Source organism: Microtus oregoni, unplaced genomic scaffold (genome assembly GCF_018167655.1).
Source record: "Microtus oregoni isolate MIOR12 unplaced genomic scaffold, Mior012 000081F_ref0000091, whole genome shotgun sequence".
NCBI classification, from domain to species: domain Eukaryota; kingdom Metazoa; phylum Chordata; class Mammalia; order Rodentia; family Cricetidae; genus Microtus; species Microtus oregoni.
In genome coordinates, this window is record NW_024544541.1 from 3,561,308 (window position 1) to 3,575,601 (window position 14,294).

The 14,294-nt window shown below is 44.4% G+C and overlaps 1 protein-coding gene across 9 annotated transcripts; it reads left to right on the forward strand.

Annotated features, from left to right (window-relative positions):
• The first annotated feature begins 3,433 nt into the window (after positions 1–3,433).
• On the forward strand, positions 3,434–13,690 carry LOC121441737 (TAR DNA-binding protein 43). Of its 9 annotated transcripts, none has more exons than XR_005973503.1 (8): positions 3,436–3,639; positions 4,932–5,183; positions 7,776–7,939; positions 8,414–8,554; positions 9,838–10,008; positions 10,389–10,533; positions 11,469–11,608; positions 12,326–13,690. XR_005973503.1 is itself a non-coding variant. In XM_041643006.1 (7 exons), exons 2-7 carry the CDS (start codon positions 4,946–4,948, stop codon positions 11,522–11,524), a joined length of 915 nt encoding a protein of 304 aa, XP_041498940.1. In that variant the 5' UTR covers positions 3,436–3,639; positions 4,932–4,945; the 3' UTR covers positions 11,525–12,319. The 9 variants fall into 9 exon arrangements, 6 of the variants coding, with proteins under 6 accessions (XP_041498938.1, XP_041498940.1, XP_041498941.1 ...); XR_005973504.1 differs by having other exon boundaries at positions 3,437–3,639; positions 10,389–10,515; XR_005973505.1 differs by having other exon boundaries at positions 3,437–3,639; positions 10,389–10,506.
• The last annotated feature ends 604 nt before the right edge of the window (positions 13,691–14,294 follow it).

Consider the following 14,294-nt stretch of genomic DNA (forward strand, 5'->3'; position numbering starts at 1 on the left):
CTTTCCTCTGGAAGAGCAGAAGGTGCTTTTCCAGTCCCTACAAAAATGACTTTGAAAAACCTAAGACCTAGGCCAACACAGGGAAGTATACCTTTATTCTGGCAGGTTGTAGGCAGGAAATAAAAAAAAAAAAAAGCCTATCACAATGAAGCCAGACTTTTTTTTTAAATCTGGATACTGTTTTACCTTTCAAATATGCCTGAGACCCTATCTCAGAGTGGGGGGGCGGGGGAGGGGAGGAAAGGGGAGGAGAGGAGAGGAGAAAGAGAAAGGAAAAGACAAAGAAAGAAACAAAAATAGGAAGGGAAAAAAAGCCAAGTGGTGGTGGCATACACCTTAATCCCAGCACTCAGGATGGAGGATACAGAGGGAGGGAGGTATCTGAGTTCAAGGCCAGCCCGAACTACAGAGTGAGTTCTAGGACAGCCAGGGCTACACAGAGAAAACCTGTCTTGAAAAGTCAAGAAAGAAGAGGAAGAACAGGAGAAGGAGGAGGAGAAAGAGAAGAAATGTCTCCAGTAGGCTGGAGCTGAGTAACTCCCAAAAGGTTTCATTTTATAGTCTAAAGCCACAAGGTGGGGCAAGCAAGTAAGCAAACAAAAGCATTCTTAGCAGGTAGCTTGGAGGTTGACAGACTGTAAGCTGAAGAGAGGGCAAGGACCTAGTGTTTCCACTGTTTCTCCAGGTCGTAGCAAGTTAAGTCCTGCTAGGCGACAGGCAGTGCTTTAAGGGAATCACTAGGTAAGTCAATAAAAAATAAAACAGTAACAAGTCATTGATCTTTTCTACCTTATTCTCTCCTTCAGTGCCTTAGCCTCCTGAGTAGCTGTGACTACAGCCCAACTCCTAGAAATGGTCACAGAAGTCATGTAGAAGAATTTCCTTGTTTGGGGGATAAGAGGGCTGAACGTGGCCTAGGTGGGGGACGTGAGAGCTGGCTATACACAATCACAAACAGATATTACAAAATATGAGCCAGTTACTAAGGGGTCTTTGTGGGCTCCGCAGCCAGCAGAGAGATGATCCTAGAGAGGCAAGAGGGTAGTTCTATTCAACACGGTTCAGGAAGGTAGTTCGATTCAACACGGTTCAGGAAGGTAGTTCGATTCAACACGGTTCAGTCGGTGGTAGTTCTTCCAAACTTCAAGCATCTGATCCCAAGTGGTTTATTTTTTTTTATTTATTGTGTTATTTATTTTGGTTTTTCGAGACAGGGTTTCTCTGTAGCTTTGGAGTCTGGCCTCAAACTCACAGAGATTCACCTGCCTCTTCCTCATGAGTGTTCCAAGCAGTTTATTTTACACACAGCACAATTTGGTGAAAATTTTTCTGGTGATAATTAACTCAGTCTCATGTGTACAACAAAGCATACATCATGAATCTCTGAAGAACAAAGTAAGCTGAATCAGAGATGACTACGTCGAAACTCTTTGTAAAAAGTACATGGGACACTGGCCATAAAGATAGGTTCTATAGTAAACTGAGAAAAAGCAAGCTCATTAGGGGTCTGGAGAGGGCCTTGGTGGGGTCGCAGCTAGTGTAAAGGAGACCAGGCTAGAAAGCATACCCATTCCCAGCCTTCTAGGTGACAACAGGCCTTGCCTTCCTTCTCTTGAAGTCCCTACTCTGAGTCACTAACATTCCAGATTCCTCTAGTGCTTGTCTGTGAGCACAAATACCTCCGTGCCTTCCCCCCCAGGGCTTACTTATGAGTGGCAGCTATGCTGGTGTGCGCTGTATTATTACTTCAACTGTTCCTTATGTCTGAATGGGTCTGGTTTTTCTGAGACAGGGTTTCTTGGTGTAGTCCTGGCTGTCCTGGAAATCACTCTAAAGACCAGGCTGGCCTTGAATTTAGAAACCTGCTTGCCTCTTTCTCCTTAGTGCTAAAATTAAAGGTGTGATCACCACCGCCCAGCAACAAAAATAACTCTTAAAAAACAAACAAACAAACAAACCCAACTAAACAAAGTCAACCACGAAGAAGTGTGTGTTGGTCTACAAAGTGAGTTCCAGGACAGCTAGAGAAACACAGAAACAGAGAAACACAGAAACCTTGTCTGGAACCCACCACCCACCCATAAAATTTGTTGTGGGTCTGGGGTAAGAGCACTGGCTTGACCCACCGCACCTCAGCAAATAAATAACAGGGTCAGGAGCTGGACGTGGTGGCCCAGGCCTTGACCTTCAGCCTTTAATTCCAGCAGATCTCTGAGTTGAAGGCCAGCCTGGTCTACAGAGGAACTTCAAGGACTGCCAGGGCTACAGAGACCCTGTGTCTTGAAAAATAAATAGAACCAAAAAAAAAAAAAATCACCTTTTGGCAATCAGCCTATGTTGTTGGGTATTTTTATTTTTCCACTCTACTCTTAGGGGCTTGCCACCAGCTCCCAAATAAATCACACGAAGACTTATTCTTACTTAGGAATGCCCAACTTTAGCTTCATTTCTTTTTGGTTTTTGATTGTTTGTTTTACAATAGAAGGTTTCTCTGTGTAGCTTTGGAGCCTATTCTAGGCTCTCTCTATCTCTAGGTCCCTCTGTAGACCAGGCTGGCCTCGAACTCACAGAGATCCGCCTGCCTCCGCTTCCCAAGTGCCGGATTGAATCCAAGGGATTGAAGGCGTGTGCCACCACCATCGAGCAATTTGGCTTATTTTTGCCAGTTTTTCTTAAATTATGCTATCTATCATTTGCCTCTGTGCAATCTTTCTCTATCCTATACACATTTCTTTACTTCCTCTGTGTTTGCTACGTAGCTGGGTGCCTGGCCCCTGACGTCCTCCTCTCCTTTTTTTCTCCCAATATTCCCTTCCCAGATTTCTCCTTCTATTTATTCTCCGTGCCTGCCAGCCCCGCCTGTCCTTTCTCAGTGCCTCAGTTTCCTTACTTATAACATCAGATTCCTAGGACATCAACACTTGGGAGGCTGTTGATAGGGGAGGGGGAGCCATAATGAGTTCAAGGAAAACCTGGGCTACATAGTGACTTTGAAGTCTCTGTCTCTAAAACAATACAAAGACTCTGAAAACTACAAGGGACAAGCACAGCCCAAGGTCAATGGAAGAACACTTGTCTACGATTCACAAGATTCTATTTTGTTTTGTTCTTCCCTGGAGCCAGACGGGGCACAAAAGTACCTGATACAAAGTAGTACTTAGGACAGCTACCATTTGTGTAGACCAAAGCTAGGGTTTCCACGGTTGGAAATTACCGAGCAATGGCAGAAGACGTCTGAAGACCAGCAAAGTTTAGAGCCGGGAGCCGGGGTTCCCTGCGAGATTCCCTCCCCGCCCCCACCCGACCCTCTCGCGCCCCGCCCGCCCCGGCTCCGCCCCTTCCCTTGAAGCCCCGCCCACCGTCCCCGGTCCCGCCACGCTCTTCCCGGCCTTCCGCCAGTCTCGCGCACTTTCCGTGAGCGCGAGCTGCTCTGCTGGGGTCGGCGGTTGGTCGGACGGAGCCACGTGCCACGTCGCGTGGGGGTGGAAGCTAAAGCCTGCGTAGCCGCGCTGTGTCTCCGGCTTCGGCGTCTCCGGCGCGGCCCCTCCGCTCTCCGCGTCCTTCCATTCCTTTCTGCGTGTCCGGGCGCCCGCTAGGATCTGAGCCACTTCGAGGAGGGAGCGCCTGAGCCTCCGCGAGGTGAGCGCCCCTCCTGACAGGAAGTGGGTGGGAGCGGCCGAAGGCGGGCGGGGGCGGGAGGCGGCCCTAGCGCCATTTTGTGGGCACGAAGTGGTAGCTCGGCTGAGATCGGGTCCCTCGCTGTCGCCGTTTCCTCGTCGTGCTTTCTGGTCGCGGCCTAGCGGTGAGTGGTGACCCCAGGGCTGCTCGCGGGCTCCGGATGGGGCTCCGCGGGGAGGTCTCAGGCGCCCTGCGCGGCGGGAAGGGCGCTCTGGAGCGGGGCCTAGCTGGCCTCGCGCCGCCGCGTCGTTAGGGCCTAGCGCGGGCGGCAGCCGGGGCCGGACGCCGAGCCTGCCGGGCCGTGCGGGCGGGGAGTTTGTCGCAGCCCCGGGGCTTCGGCGGTGCGGACCCCTTCGGGAGTCCGAGAACAATCGGTGCCACCGTGGGCCTTGTACTCCGGCGGCCCCACCCCAGGCCGAGTGGGGGGGTGGTTAACGTCGTTCATCGCGCAGAGCCTTCTGGGAAGTGGTGGCCTACGTCGCGGAGCCACTGTCGTTCCTGCCCTCGACGCCCAAGTTTAGCTCTCCCTTCCCGAGAATGAGGAACAGGAGACCTCAAGTTTCCGAGCGCCGCCAGCCCCAGATGGAATTCTTTGTGGATTTCTTCCACCCGCTTAAAGCACGTGCTCGGCCCAATGTAGGGTCTCAGACCTTGGAATAAAACTAGTTCAGGATGGCCAGAAAATATTGTAGTCTGTAGTTTTCGCTCCGGGTAAGAAAACTGTGTTTGCAAGAAAAAAAAAAAAGTCGGAACAGAAACAATTAGTTCTTTAACCCTTTATTTTTTTGTCTGGTTTTGTAACCAACAAGCCAGGTGGTAACACTTTTGGAATTTTAGCGCACCTCAAGCATATAGTAAGCCCTGAGAAAACACTTATTAAATAAGTGAGTTGGGAACAAAAAGTTTAAAGTCTTTTTTTTTTTTTATCTCTAAAGAATACTCTTGGCCGGGCCGTGGTGGCGCACGCCTTTAATCCCAGCACTCGGGAGGCAGAGGCAGGCGGATCTCTGTGAGTTCGAGACCAGCCTGGTCTACAAGAGCTAGTTCCAGGACAGGCTCCAAAACCACAGAGAAACCCTGTCTTGAAAAACCAAAAAAAAAAAAGAATACTCTTCCTCAGTTCTCAGGGATGGCAAAAGAAACATTAGGTTTCAAGTGGCAAGAGGCTTTTCAGGAAGTGGGAACAGTAGTGGTGGTGACTAAATATAAAGAAATAACTGCTATTATTCTCTTGGTCATTCATCTCTCTTTAGAAAATTCGGCAAAGATGTCTGAATATATTCGGGTAACAGAAGATGAGAACGATGAGCCCATTGAGATACCATCAGAAGACGATGGTACAGTGTTGTTGTCCACAGTTACAGCCCAGTTTCCAGGGGCATGCGGCCTGCGCTACCGGAATCCCGTGTCTCAGTGTATGCGGGGTGTTCGGCTGGTGGAAGGAATCCTGCATGCCCCGGATGCCGGCTGGGGAAATCTGGTGTACGTTGTCAACTATCCGAAAGGTTTGTTACTCTGTTTTTGCCTTATGGCTGACTACAGTTAGGCTTGTATGCCATCCTAAATCGTAGATTATTTGTGTGTGGTGCCGCTGTGATGTCCAGGGCTTCATGTTTGCCGTGCAAGGACTGTTAGGCTCTGTCCTCGGGGTTTGGCCTTTGTGGCAAATGTCTTCTACAATCCAGTTCTTTTAAACTTTGCTTAGACTACTCTAAAAGGTCCCTAGTCTAAATAGTGATTGGAATTGTAGGGCTATTTTTTTATAGGAGTATATACTTAAATGTTAAGCTGTTGGAACAGTTATTGCCAATCTGATGCTAAATTTAGGCTGTTAAAACAAAGTGCCTTGGGATGGAGTGGTGACTCTGGTTAAGAACAATGGCTCTTAAGAGAACCCAGATTCAATTCCCAGCATCCACAGGGCAGCTTACAACTGTCTGTAACTGGGATCAAAAGTATGTGCCACCAGGCCCGGCTTTCTCAAATTTCTGCACTGTGTGTGCCTGATGCAAAAAGGGCATCCAACCATCTGAAGGGGGCGTTTGAATGGTTGTGAGCTGCCATGTGGTTGCTGAGAACCAAACCCTTAGCTCCACAAGAGCAGTGCTTTTAGCCTCTTGCTCCCTTGTTTAAATTAACCTCTTTTCCCCTCCTCAGAGAAGCCACAGTTGCAGTGGCCCAAATCTTGATTTAGTACAGAATTACCTTGATTTTAAGGTTGTGGTCTTATTTTCCCTGCCTCTTATGAGAAAGCCAGGCCTCATGTCACACAGCTTTGACTCAAGCACTCGAAAGCTGAGGGGAGTCAATCTCTTGAGTTTGGGACAGCCAGGGATAAACAGAGACCCTGTCTTCGAAAGAGGATGATTGCCTGGGAATTGGTACGTTGTTACTTTTAGTATAATGATATTGCAACAAAGTGCCACACATACCTGTAATCCCAGCATCAGCAGGGGGTATGAGGCAGAAAGATCGTGACTTTGAATCCAGTCTGGGCTACATAGTTACAGCTGAGGTCTCAAACAAGGGAGGTCAGTCCACAAATTGTTCAATATGCAAAGACTAATATTTGTCTAAGAAATTAAAGAGGATCTGCTGGGCAGTGGTAGCACACACCTTTAATCCTGGCACTCAGGAGGCAGAGGCATCCTGGTCTACAGAGTGAGTTCCAGAACAGCCAGGGCTGTAACACAGAGAAAGAAAACACTCTACTACGTTATATTTCACTGTTTCCTCACAGTGATCTTCAAATCTGTAATATGAAGATCTCAAAATTATAAAAACCTGTCTTAAAAAACCAAAAAAAAAAAATTAAAAGAACATTTGATGTTGTTTGGGGGTGGCACACACTCGAAATTGAAGGTTAAGAAGCTCAAGCAGGAGAAACTCAATTTTGGGGGAAGGGGGTTTCCGAGAGTATTTCTCTGTAGCTTTGGGGCCTGTCCTGGAAATAGCTTTTTGTAGACCAGGCTGACTTCAAACTCACAAAAATCTGCCTGCCTCTGCCTCCCAGGTCCTGAGATTAAAGGCACATATGTACCACCACCATTTGAAGAGCACTGTGGGGACATGGTAGAATACTGTGTCTACATGAACGGGAGCTGAAGCTAGAGCGTAGTAAAGTGCTTGTCTGGCCTTTGAGGTGGCGTGCAGCCAATAATAACGGCAGGAAGGATGAGGAAAGAGGGTTCTTGTGGCCCGCCACCACAGGATTTCTCTGTGGCTTTGGAGCCTGTCCTGGAACTAGCTCTTGTAGACCAGGCTGACCTCGAACTCACAGAGACCCGGGTGCTGGGATTAAAGGCGTTTGTTACCACTGCCCGACCAGAAAGAGGATTCTTTAAGACCAGTTTTGGTGGCATATGTAAACAGTATCACTGGATGTTTGGATAAGACAGAAAGCACCCAAATTTACATGTAGAAATAAAAGTTGCTAGTTTTCTCTTTTAAGTATGTATGTGGGCTTTGTAAGGTTTTTTTATTGTTTTTTGGGGGTTTTTTGTTTTCTTTTACACCATGTGCATCCCAAGAGGGTGTTTGATCCCTTGGATTAGTCAGATAAATTTAATGCCACAAAATGAAAATGGAGTAGAATTTTGTTTATGTAGATACCGGTTTTGAGGAGAACATGCAGTTGGTTTTATAATCTTAGATTGTTCAAAACTAGGCCAGGGAGATAGATAGCTGATAAATGCAGTAAAGACAACTCTCAGCAAGCCAGGCCACCTGTCTACCTCTGGTAGCTGATTTCTGTGGGGTACAGCCTTCCCCAGGAATAACAAGACAGAAGGCCAAAAACTGCTTACAAATGGTATACTCGGCACTTTCTCAAATGTACACAAATCAATTTTCAAAAAGATAATACCAAACTAGAATTGAGATTCCTCTAATTTGCACCAGAAAAATCAGCCTCTTAAGCTACATTCTGTCCTAAGAAGGATACAAGTTTTCCAGTCTCTTCACTGTTTATAGATCTGGTCTTGTTGGTTCATTGTATTTTGTTGTTAGATAGACCAGGCTGGCCTCAAACACAGAGATCCACCTGCCCTTTTTTTTTTTTTAACTGCTAAATATGGGTTTCTGTTTGCCTTGTTTAGATAACAAAAGAAAAATGGATGAGACAGATGCTTCCTCAGCAGTGAAGGTGAAAAGAGCAGTCCAGAAAACATCTGATCTAATAGTGTTGGGTCTCCCCTGGAAAACAACAGAACAAGATCTTAAAGATTATTTCAGCACTTTTGGAGAGGTTCTTATGGTTCAGGTAAACTTAACTAGCTAATTGCTTTTGTTGTTGTTGTTGCTTTATAAATAATATCATTCAAAATTTCCACTTCCCTCCCACTCACCCCCCCAAACCCCATCCCCTCTTTATGCTGTTTGTATAGGTCATAACAGTAACAAAATTATAGTTAAGAAGTAGCAACAAAAATAATTATGTGTGGGGTCACCATAGCATGAGGACCTGTATTAAAGGTTGCAAGCATTAGGAAGCTTGATAGCTACTAGTTTAAAGGAATAGGTTATATTAGATCTTCTTTGTGCTCATTCTAAACATTATTAGAGTCCAAGTTAGTCATTCTCTACTGTTCTCTGATTTTCTGCTGTTGACTTTGCCTTGAGCTCTATTGACTTTAATGTGCTGCTTCATTCAGTTGAAGCCATTCAGAGTTTTATGTGATCTCTGATTTGTTTATGTGTGATATTAGTAGAATAAGTTTCAATCGTCCTTTCTTAGGTCAAGAAAGATCTTAAAACTGGTCACTCAAAAGGGTTTGGCTTTGTTCGGTTTACGGAATATGAAACCCAAGTGAAAGTAATGTCACAACGACATATGATAGATGGACGATGGTGTGACTGTAAACTTCCCAATTCTAAGGTATTTTGCTCTTTGTTTTCCTGTATGCTTGGAGAATCTTTTCTTAAGATACCTTAAAATATTAAATGCATTTGGAAACATGGCAAGGAAAGTTTTAGCTTTTCAACTGTGTAACCTTGGCTGTCCTGGAACTTGCTATGTACTGTGTATATCAGGCTGGCTGTGAACTCAGATCTCCATGCTTGCCTCTCCCGAGTACTAGGATTGTTTGTTTTGGGGGGGGATTTTTGGTTTGGTTTGATTTGTTTTGTTTTGTTTTGTTTTTTTGTGGTTTTGTTTGTTTTTTCCGAGACAGGGTTTCTCTGTAGCTTTGGAACCTGTCCTGGAACTAGCTCTGTAGACCAGGCTGGTCTCTAACTCACAGATATCCGCCTACCTCTGCCTTCCCAGTGCTGGGATTAAAGGCGTGTGCCACCACCGCCAGGCAGGCTTTTTTTGCTTTTTGTTTGTTTTTCTCAGATGGGTTTCTCTGTTTGGCCCTGGCTGTTCTGGAGCTCATTCTATAGACCAGGCTGGCCTCAAACTCAGGTCAGCCTGCCTCTGTCTCTTGAGTGCTGAGGTTAAACCACTACCTGATTCTTGAGACCTTTGCTACTTCTACCAAGAACCCACATTTTTTGTTTTTTTAAAGAACGGGTTGTGATAGCATGTGGGTTCCCCTGCAGAGGGAGAGGCAGGTGATCCATGGAGCTTACCAGCTACCAGTCTAGAAAAATAAAAGTTTAGTGAGAGACCCAGACTCAAAAAAAGGTGGAGAATGACTAAGAAAGATGAGTAGCATCAACCTCTATCCCGAATGTGCACATAATGGTCTCGTGTGTGAAGGAAATTAAAGCTGGGCATGATGTTGCATTCCTGTAATTCAGGTTGTCCTCACTTACATATCAAGCTGAGGGCCATCCTGGGGTACATGGAGCTGTCTTAAAATCCCAAGGAAGTGAGGTTGAGAACTTAATTAGTAATTACTTATTTTTGGAAAGGGATTGGTTCAGTTTTCAGCACCTGCACTGCAGCAGCAACTAACTACAGTTCTGAGTGATCCAATCCCTTCTGTCCTAAAAGGGCACCAGACCTGGTTAACATAGATACAGGAAGGCAAAGCATGCCTTTCCCCCACCCCCCACAAGGGGCCATAAATCTTGTCACACACTTTTAATCCCAGCACCCAGAGGCACAGGCCAACGAAGGATACACAGACTTTGTCTGGGGCGGGGGGCAAAACACCAAAGAAAGGGGAAGTATGCCTTATATATTTATTTCTGATGTTCCTTTCTTTTGACCAGCAAAGCCCAGATGAACCTTTGAGAAGCAGAAAGGTGTTTGTTGGGCGTTGTACAGAGGATATGACTGCTGAAGAGCTTCAACAATTTTTCTGTCAGTATGGAGAAGTAGTAGATGTCTTCATTCCCAAACCATTCAGGGCTTTTGCCTTTGTTACCTTTGCAGATGATAAGGTATTTTTCTTCTTAATACGTTTCAGGGCTGGGAATGTATCTGGTTTGGGGCTACTGTATGTGCCCAGCATGATACAGTAGGTGCTAAGCTCAGTCTCCAGCACTCAAAATGATAAAAGTGACTTGTTCCAGCTGATTGTCACATTTTCAGAGTAGAGTGTATGGGTTTAGATAGCAGTAAGATGCTCTTCCGATGTTTTTCATTATGTGAGCTTTGGGGCTGTTACACATATTTTAGTTACAGATGTTGCCAAAGTGAAACTAGCAATCATTGCTTATTTTCCTTCTACTTAGATGGGTTATACTAAGATTTGGTATTGTATTGCTGAGTTGGTACGTGAGTTGGTTTAATCACCATTTACATTCCTTATTTCTTATAGGTTGCCCAGTCTCTTTGTGGAGAGGATTTGATCATTAAAGGAATCAGCGTGCATATATCCAATGCTGAACCTAAGCATAATAGCAATAGACAGTTAGAAAGAAGTGGAAGATTTGGTGGTAATCCAGGTGGCTTTGGGAATCAGGGTGGGTTTGGTAACAGTAGAGGGGGTGGAGCTGGCTTGGGAAATAACCAGGGTGGCAATATGGGTGGAGGAATGAACTTCGGAGCTTTTAGCATTAATCCAGCGATGATGGCTGCAGCTCAGGCAGCATTGCAGAGCAGTTGGGGAATGATGGGCATGTTAGCCAGCCAACAGAACCAGTCAGGTCCATCTGGTAATAACCAAAGCCAGGGCAGCATGCAAAGGGAGCCAAATCAGACGTTTGGTTCAGGGAATAATTCCTATAGTGGTTCTAATTCTGGTGCCCCTCTTGGTTGGGGGTCAGCATCAAATGCAGGGTCAGGCAGTGGTTTTAATGGCGGTTTTGGCTCAAGCATGGATTCTAAATCCTCTGGCTGGGGAATGTAGACAGTGCTGGGGGAGGGGTGGTCGGTTGGTAGGTAGGTAGGTATAGAATGGTGGGATTCAAATTTTTCTAAACTCATGGTAAGTATATTGTAAAATACATATGTACTAAAAATTTTCAGATTGGTTTGTTCAGTGTGGAGTATATTCAGCAGTATTTTTGACATTTTTCTTTAGAAAAAGAGGAAAAGCTAAATGAATTTTATAAGTTTTGTTATATAAAGGGTTAAAATACTGAGTGGGTGAAAGTGAACTGCTGTTTGCCTAATTGGTAAACCAACACTACAATTGATCTCAGAAGGTTTCTCTGTAATATTCTGTCATTGGACTTGTTAAATGGATTCTTTGCATGTTCAGAATAGAAACCATTGGTTAGAACTACATTCTTTTCTCATTTTAATTTGAATCCCACCCTATGAATTTTTTCCTTAGGAATATCTCCATTTGGGAGATCATGATGTCATGGTGTTTGGTTCTTTTGGTTTTGTTTTTAACACTTGTCTTCCTTCATATACGAAAGTACAATATGAAGCCTTCATTTAATCTCTGCAGTTCATCTCATTTCAAATGTTTATGGAAGAAGCACTTCATTGAAAGTAGTGCTGTAAATATTCTGCCATAGGAATACTTCTGTCTACATGCTTTCTCATCCAAGAATTCGTCATCACGCTGCACAGGCTGCGTCTTTGACGGTGGGTGTTCCATTTTTATCCGCTACTCTTTATTTCATGGAGTCGTATCAACGCTATGAACGCAAGGCTGTGATATGGAACCAGAAGGCTGTTTGAACTTTTGAAACCTTGTGTGGGATTGATGGTGGTGCCGAGGCATGAAAGGCTAGTATGAGCGAGGAAAGGAGAGAGCGCGTGCAGAGACTTGGTGGTGCAAAATGGATATTTTTTAACTTGGAGAGATGTGTCACTCAATCCTGTGGCTTTGGTGAGAGAGTGTGCAGAGAGCAATGATAGCAAATAAACGTACGAATGTTTCGCATCAAAGGACATCCACGTCTGTTGGAAGACTTTGAGTTTTGTTCTTAGAAAACCCACTTTAGTTGAATGTGTTCAGTGAAATACTTGTACTTCCCTCCCCTCTGTCAACTGCTGTGAATGCTGTATGTGTGTTCTCCTCTGCTACTGAGCTGGAAGTGTGGGCACGTGAACTGAAGCTGATGGGCTGCGAACATGGACTGAGCTTGTGGTGTGCTTTGCAGGAGAACTTGGAAGCAGAGTTCACCAGTGAGCTCAGGTGTCTCAAAGAGGGTGGACGTTCTCATGTCTGTTAGCTAACATAAGAATGCTGTTTGCTGCAGTTCTGTGTCCTGTGCTTGGATGCTTTTTATAAGAGTTGTCATTGTTGGAAATTCTTAAATAAAACTGATTTAAATAATATGTGTCTTTGTTTTGCAGCCCTGAATGCAAAGAATTCATAGCAGTTAATTCCCCTTTTTGACCCTTTTGAGATGGAACTTTCATAAAGTTTCTTGGCAGTAGTTTATTTTGCTTCAAATAAACTTATTTGAAAAGTTGTCTCAAGTCAAATGGATTCATCACCTGTCATGCATTGACACCTGATACCCAGACTTAATTGCTATTTGTTCTTGCATTGTCCAAAGTGAAAGTTTTTTCATGGGTTATTCTGTTTTTAATCTAGTTTTTCATAAGTCTGGGTGACAGAACCTAAAATGGTAAGCAGTTACCCTCCAGCTTGTTCTGAGTGCCTCTGTGCATTTGAGTGATTTTTCTATTGACATGGCTGTATAAGTCTCCGTTGGGAACTCATGCCTTCTAAAAATACTATTTGGGAGGGGGCAAAACAGTTGTTTCCAAATGCTTTGTAGCAGAGCATATCAATGGGAAAGAAGGGATGATAAACATTCTGGGGGATTTAAAAGTGGAATTAATTGCAATAGGGATGAAGTAGAAGAAACCATGTGCCTGAAATCCATTCAGAAGCCTGATAGCTTTAAGAACTAGTAGGGTGGGTTGTCTATCTGTGGCAGTCTTTAAGTGAGATGGGCTTGTCCCCTCTGGGCTGTAGGGGCATGAAGTGACAGTGCTCACAAAATCAGATTAGACTCTCACAATGCATTGTTAAGAATGTAAAAGCAATAATACCTTGATTGTTGTACTTTCCTGTAACTACTGAGAGCTGGGGAACTCCTTTTCTAGCTGGAAAGATGTGACCATTTTTGTTAGTTTCCCCACTGCCCTTACCTAAATAGATGATGATAAATAGGCTTGTCATTTTGCAAATTGCGTGTTTTGAAATTTTATATCCTCTAGACTTGTGAACACGGTGTTTCATTATTAAGTATCCTCTGTAAAAGGATCTTGAGTTATTGTAAATTTTTTTCTCTGCATCTAAATCTGCATGATTTCCAAACCCTGTACATCTGAATTTTGCATTTTAGCACTTGCACTATTACTCAGCAGCAGTAACATGGTAACATTAAAATGGTTTTCGGGGACCTCCAAAGACTAAACTGGCAAGCCGTCCAGGAGTCCTGGGGTAAGTTACTTGTCGATGGCATGGTTTTGATCCCTTGTTTGCACCTGTTAAAGAGTTACTACTGGTCATCTAGAAGGCTTTCAATGTTGAGTAGCCTTTTAATGTTTATGGTATGATGTAGCTGTAGATAGTTATTTGCCCTACATGAAGTTTTAGAAATAAACTACTTGGCAAAAATTTGGTTTTGAAAATCTATTTGGTTATCAAAATGCATTCATTCTTAAACAATCTTTGAACCGCAGTTGAATAAAAAGTTTTCTTGCCACCAACAGTTTAGTGTCTGGAGTCTTACTGGAAAAAAAAAAAACATTTTTCATGACAAAAATGCCAGAAAGTTTTAACAGTGACTTCTGAGGGAAGGTGCAATATAGCATTTTCATCCATTAAAAATGTGAGTCTCCAGCTGGGTGTGGTGGCACATGCCTTTAATCCCAGAAGTTGAGGCATACACTTCAGAGTTGTGGGCCAGCTGTTGCTCCATAGTGATACTGTCTCAGAACTCATTGGAAGTACAATCAAATGTGACATTTTAAGATTAAGGCAGCATCTTAGCGGGAGAGTAGCAGTTGCTTTGTGAGTTACCATCGTTTTTGTTACATAAGTTCACTGTGTGCGGTTTTCTGCTGGTGTGCTTTCTATGATCTGTTTTGGGTCACCTGTGCCCAAGTCATGCTCACTTAAGAACAGTCCAGATATAGTGGCATACACTTTAATACCCAGCACTTGTGAGGCTGAAGCAGAATTGTAAATTTGAGGTCGGCCTGGCTGCTACTCAAGGGTTAGGGTGGGTGGAGCAGGATTCAGAATGTTATCTTAGTTGGCTTGCCAAACTCGCATATCCAAAACCCAGATTTAATTGTCAGCACC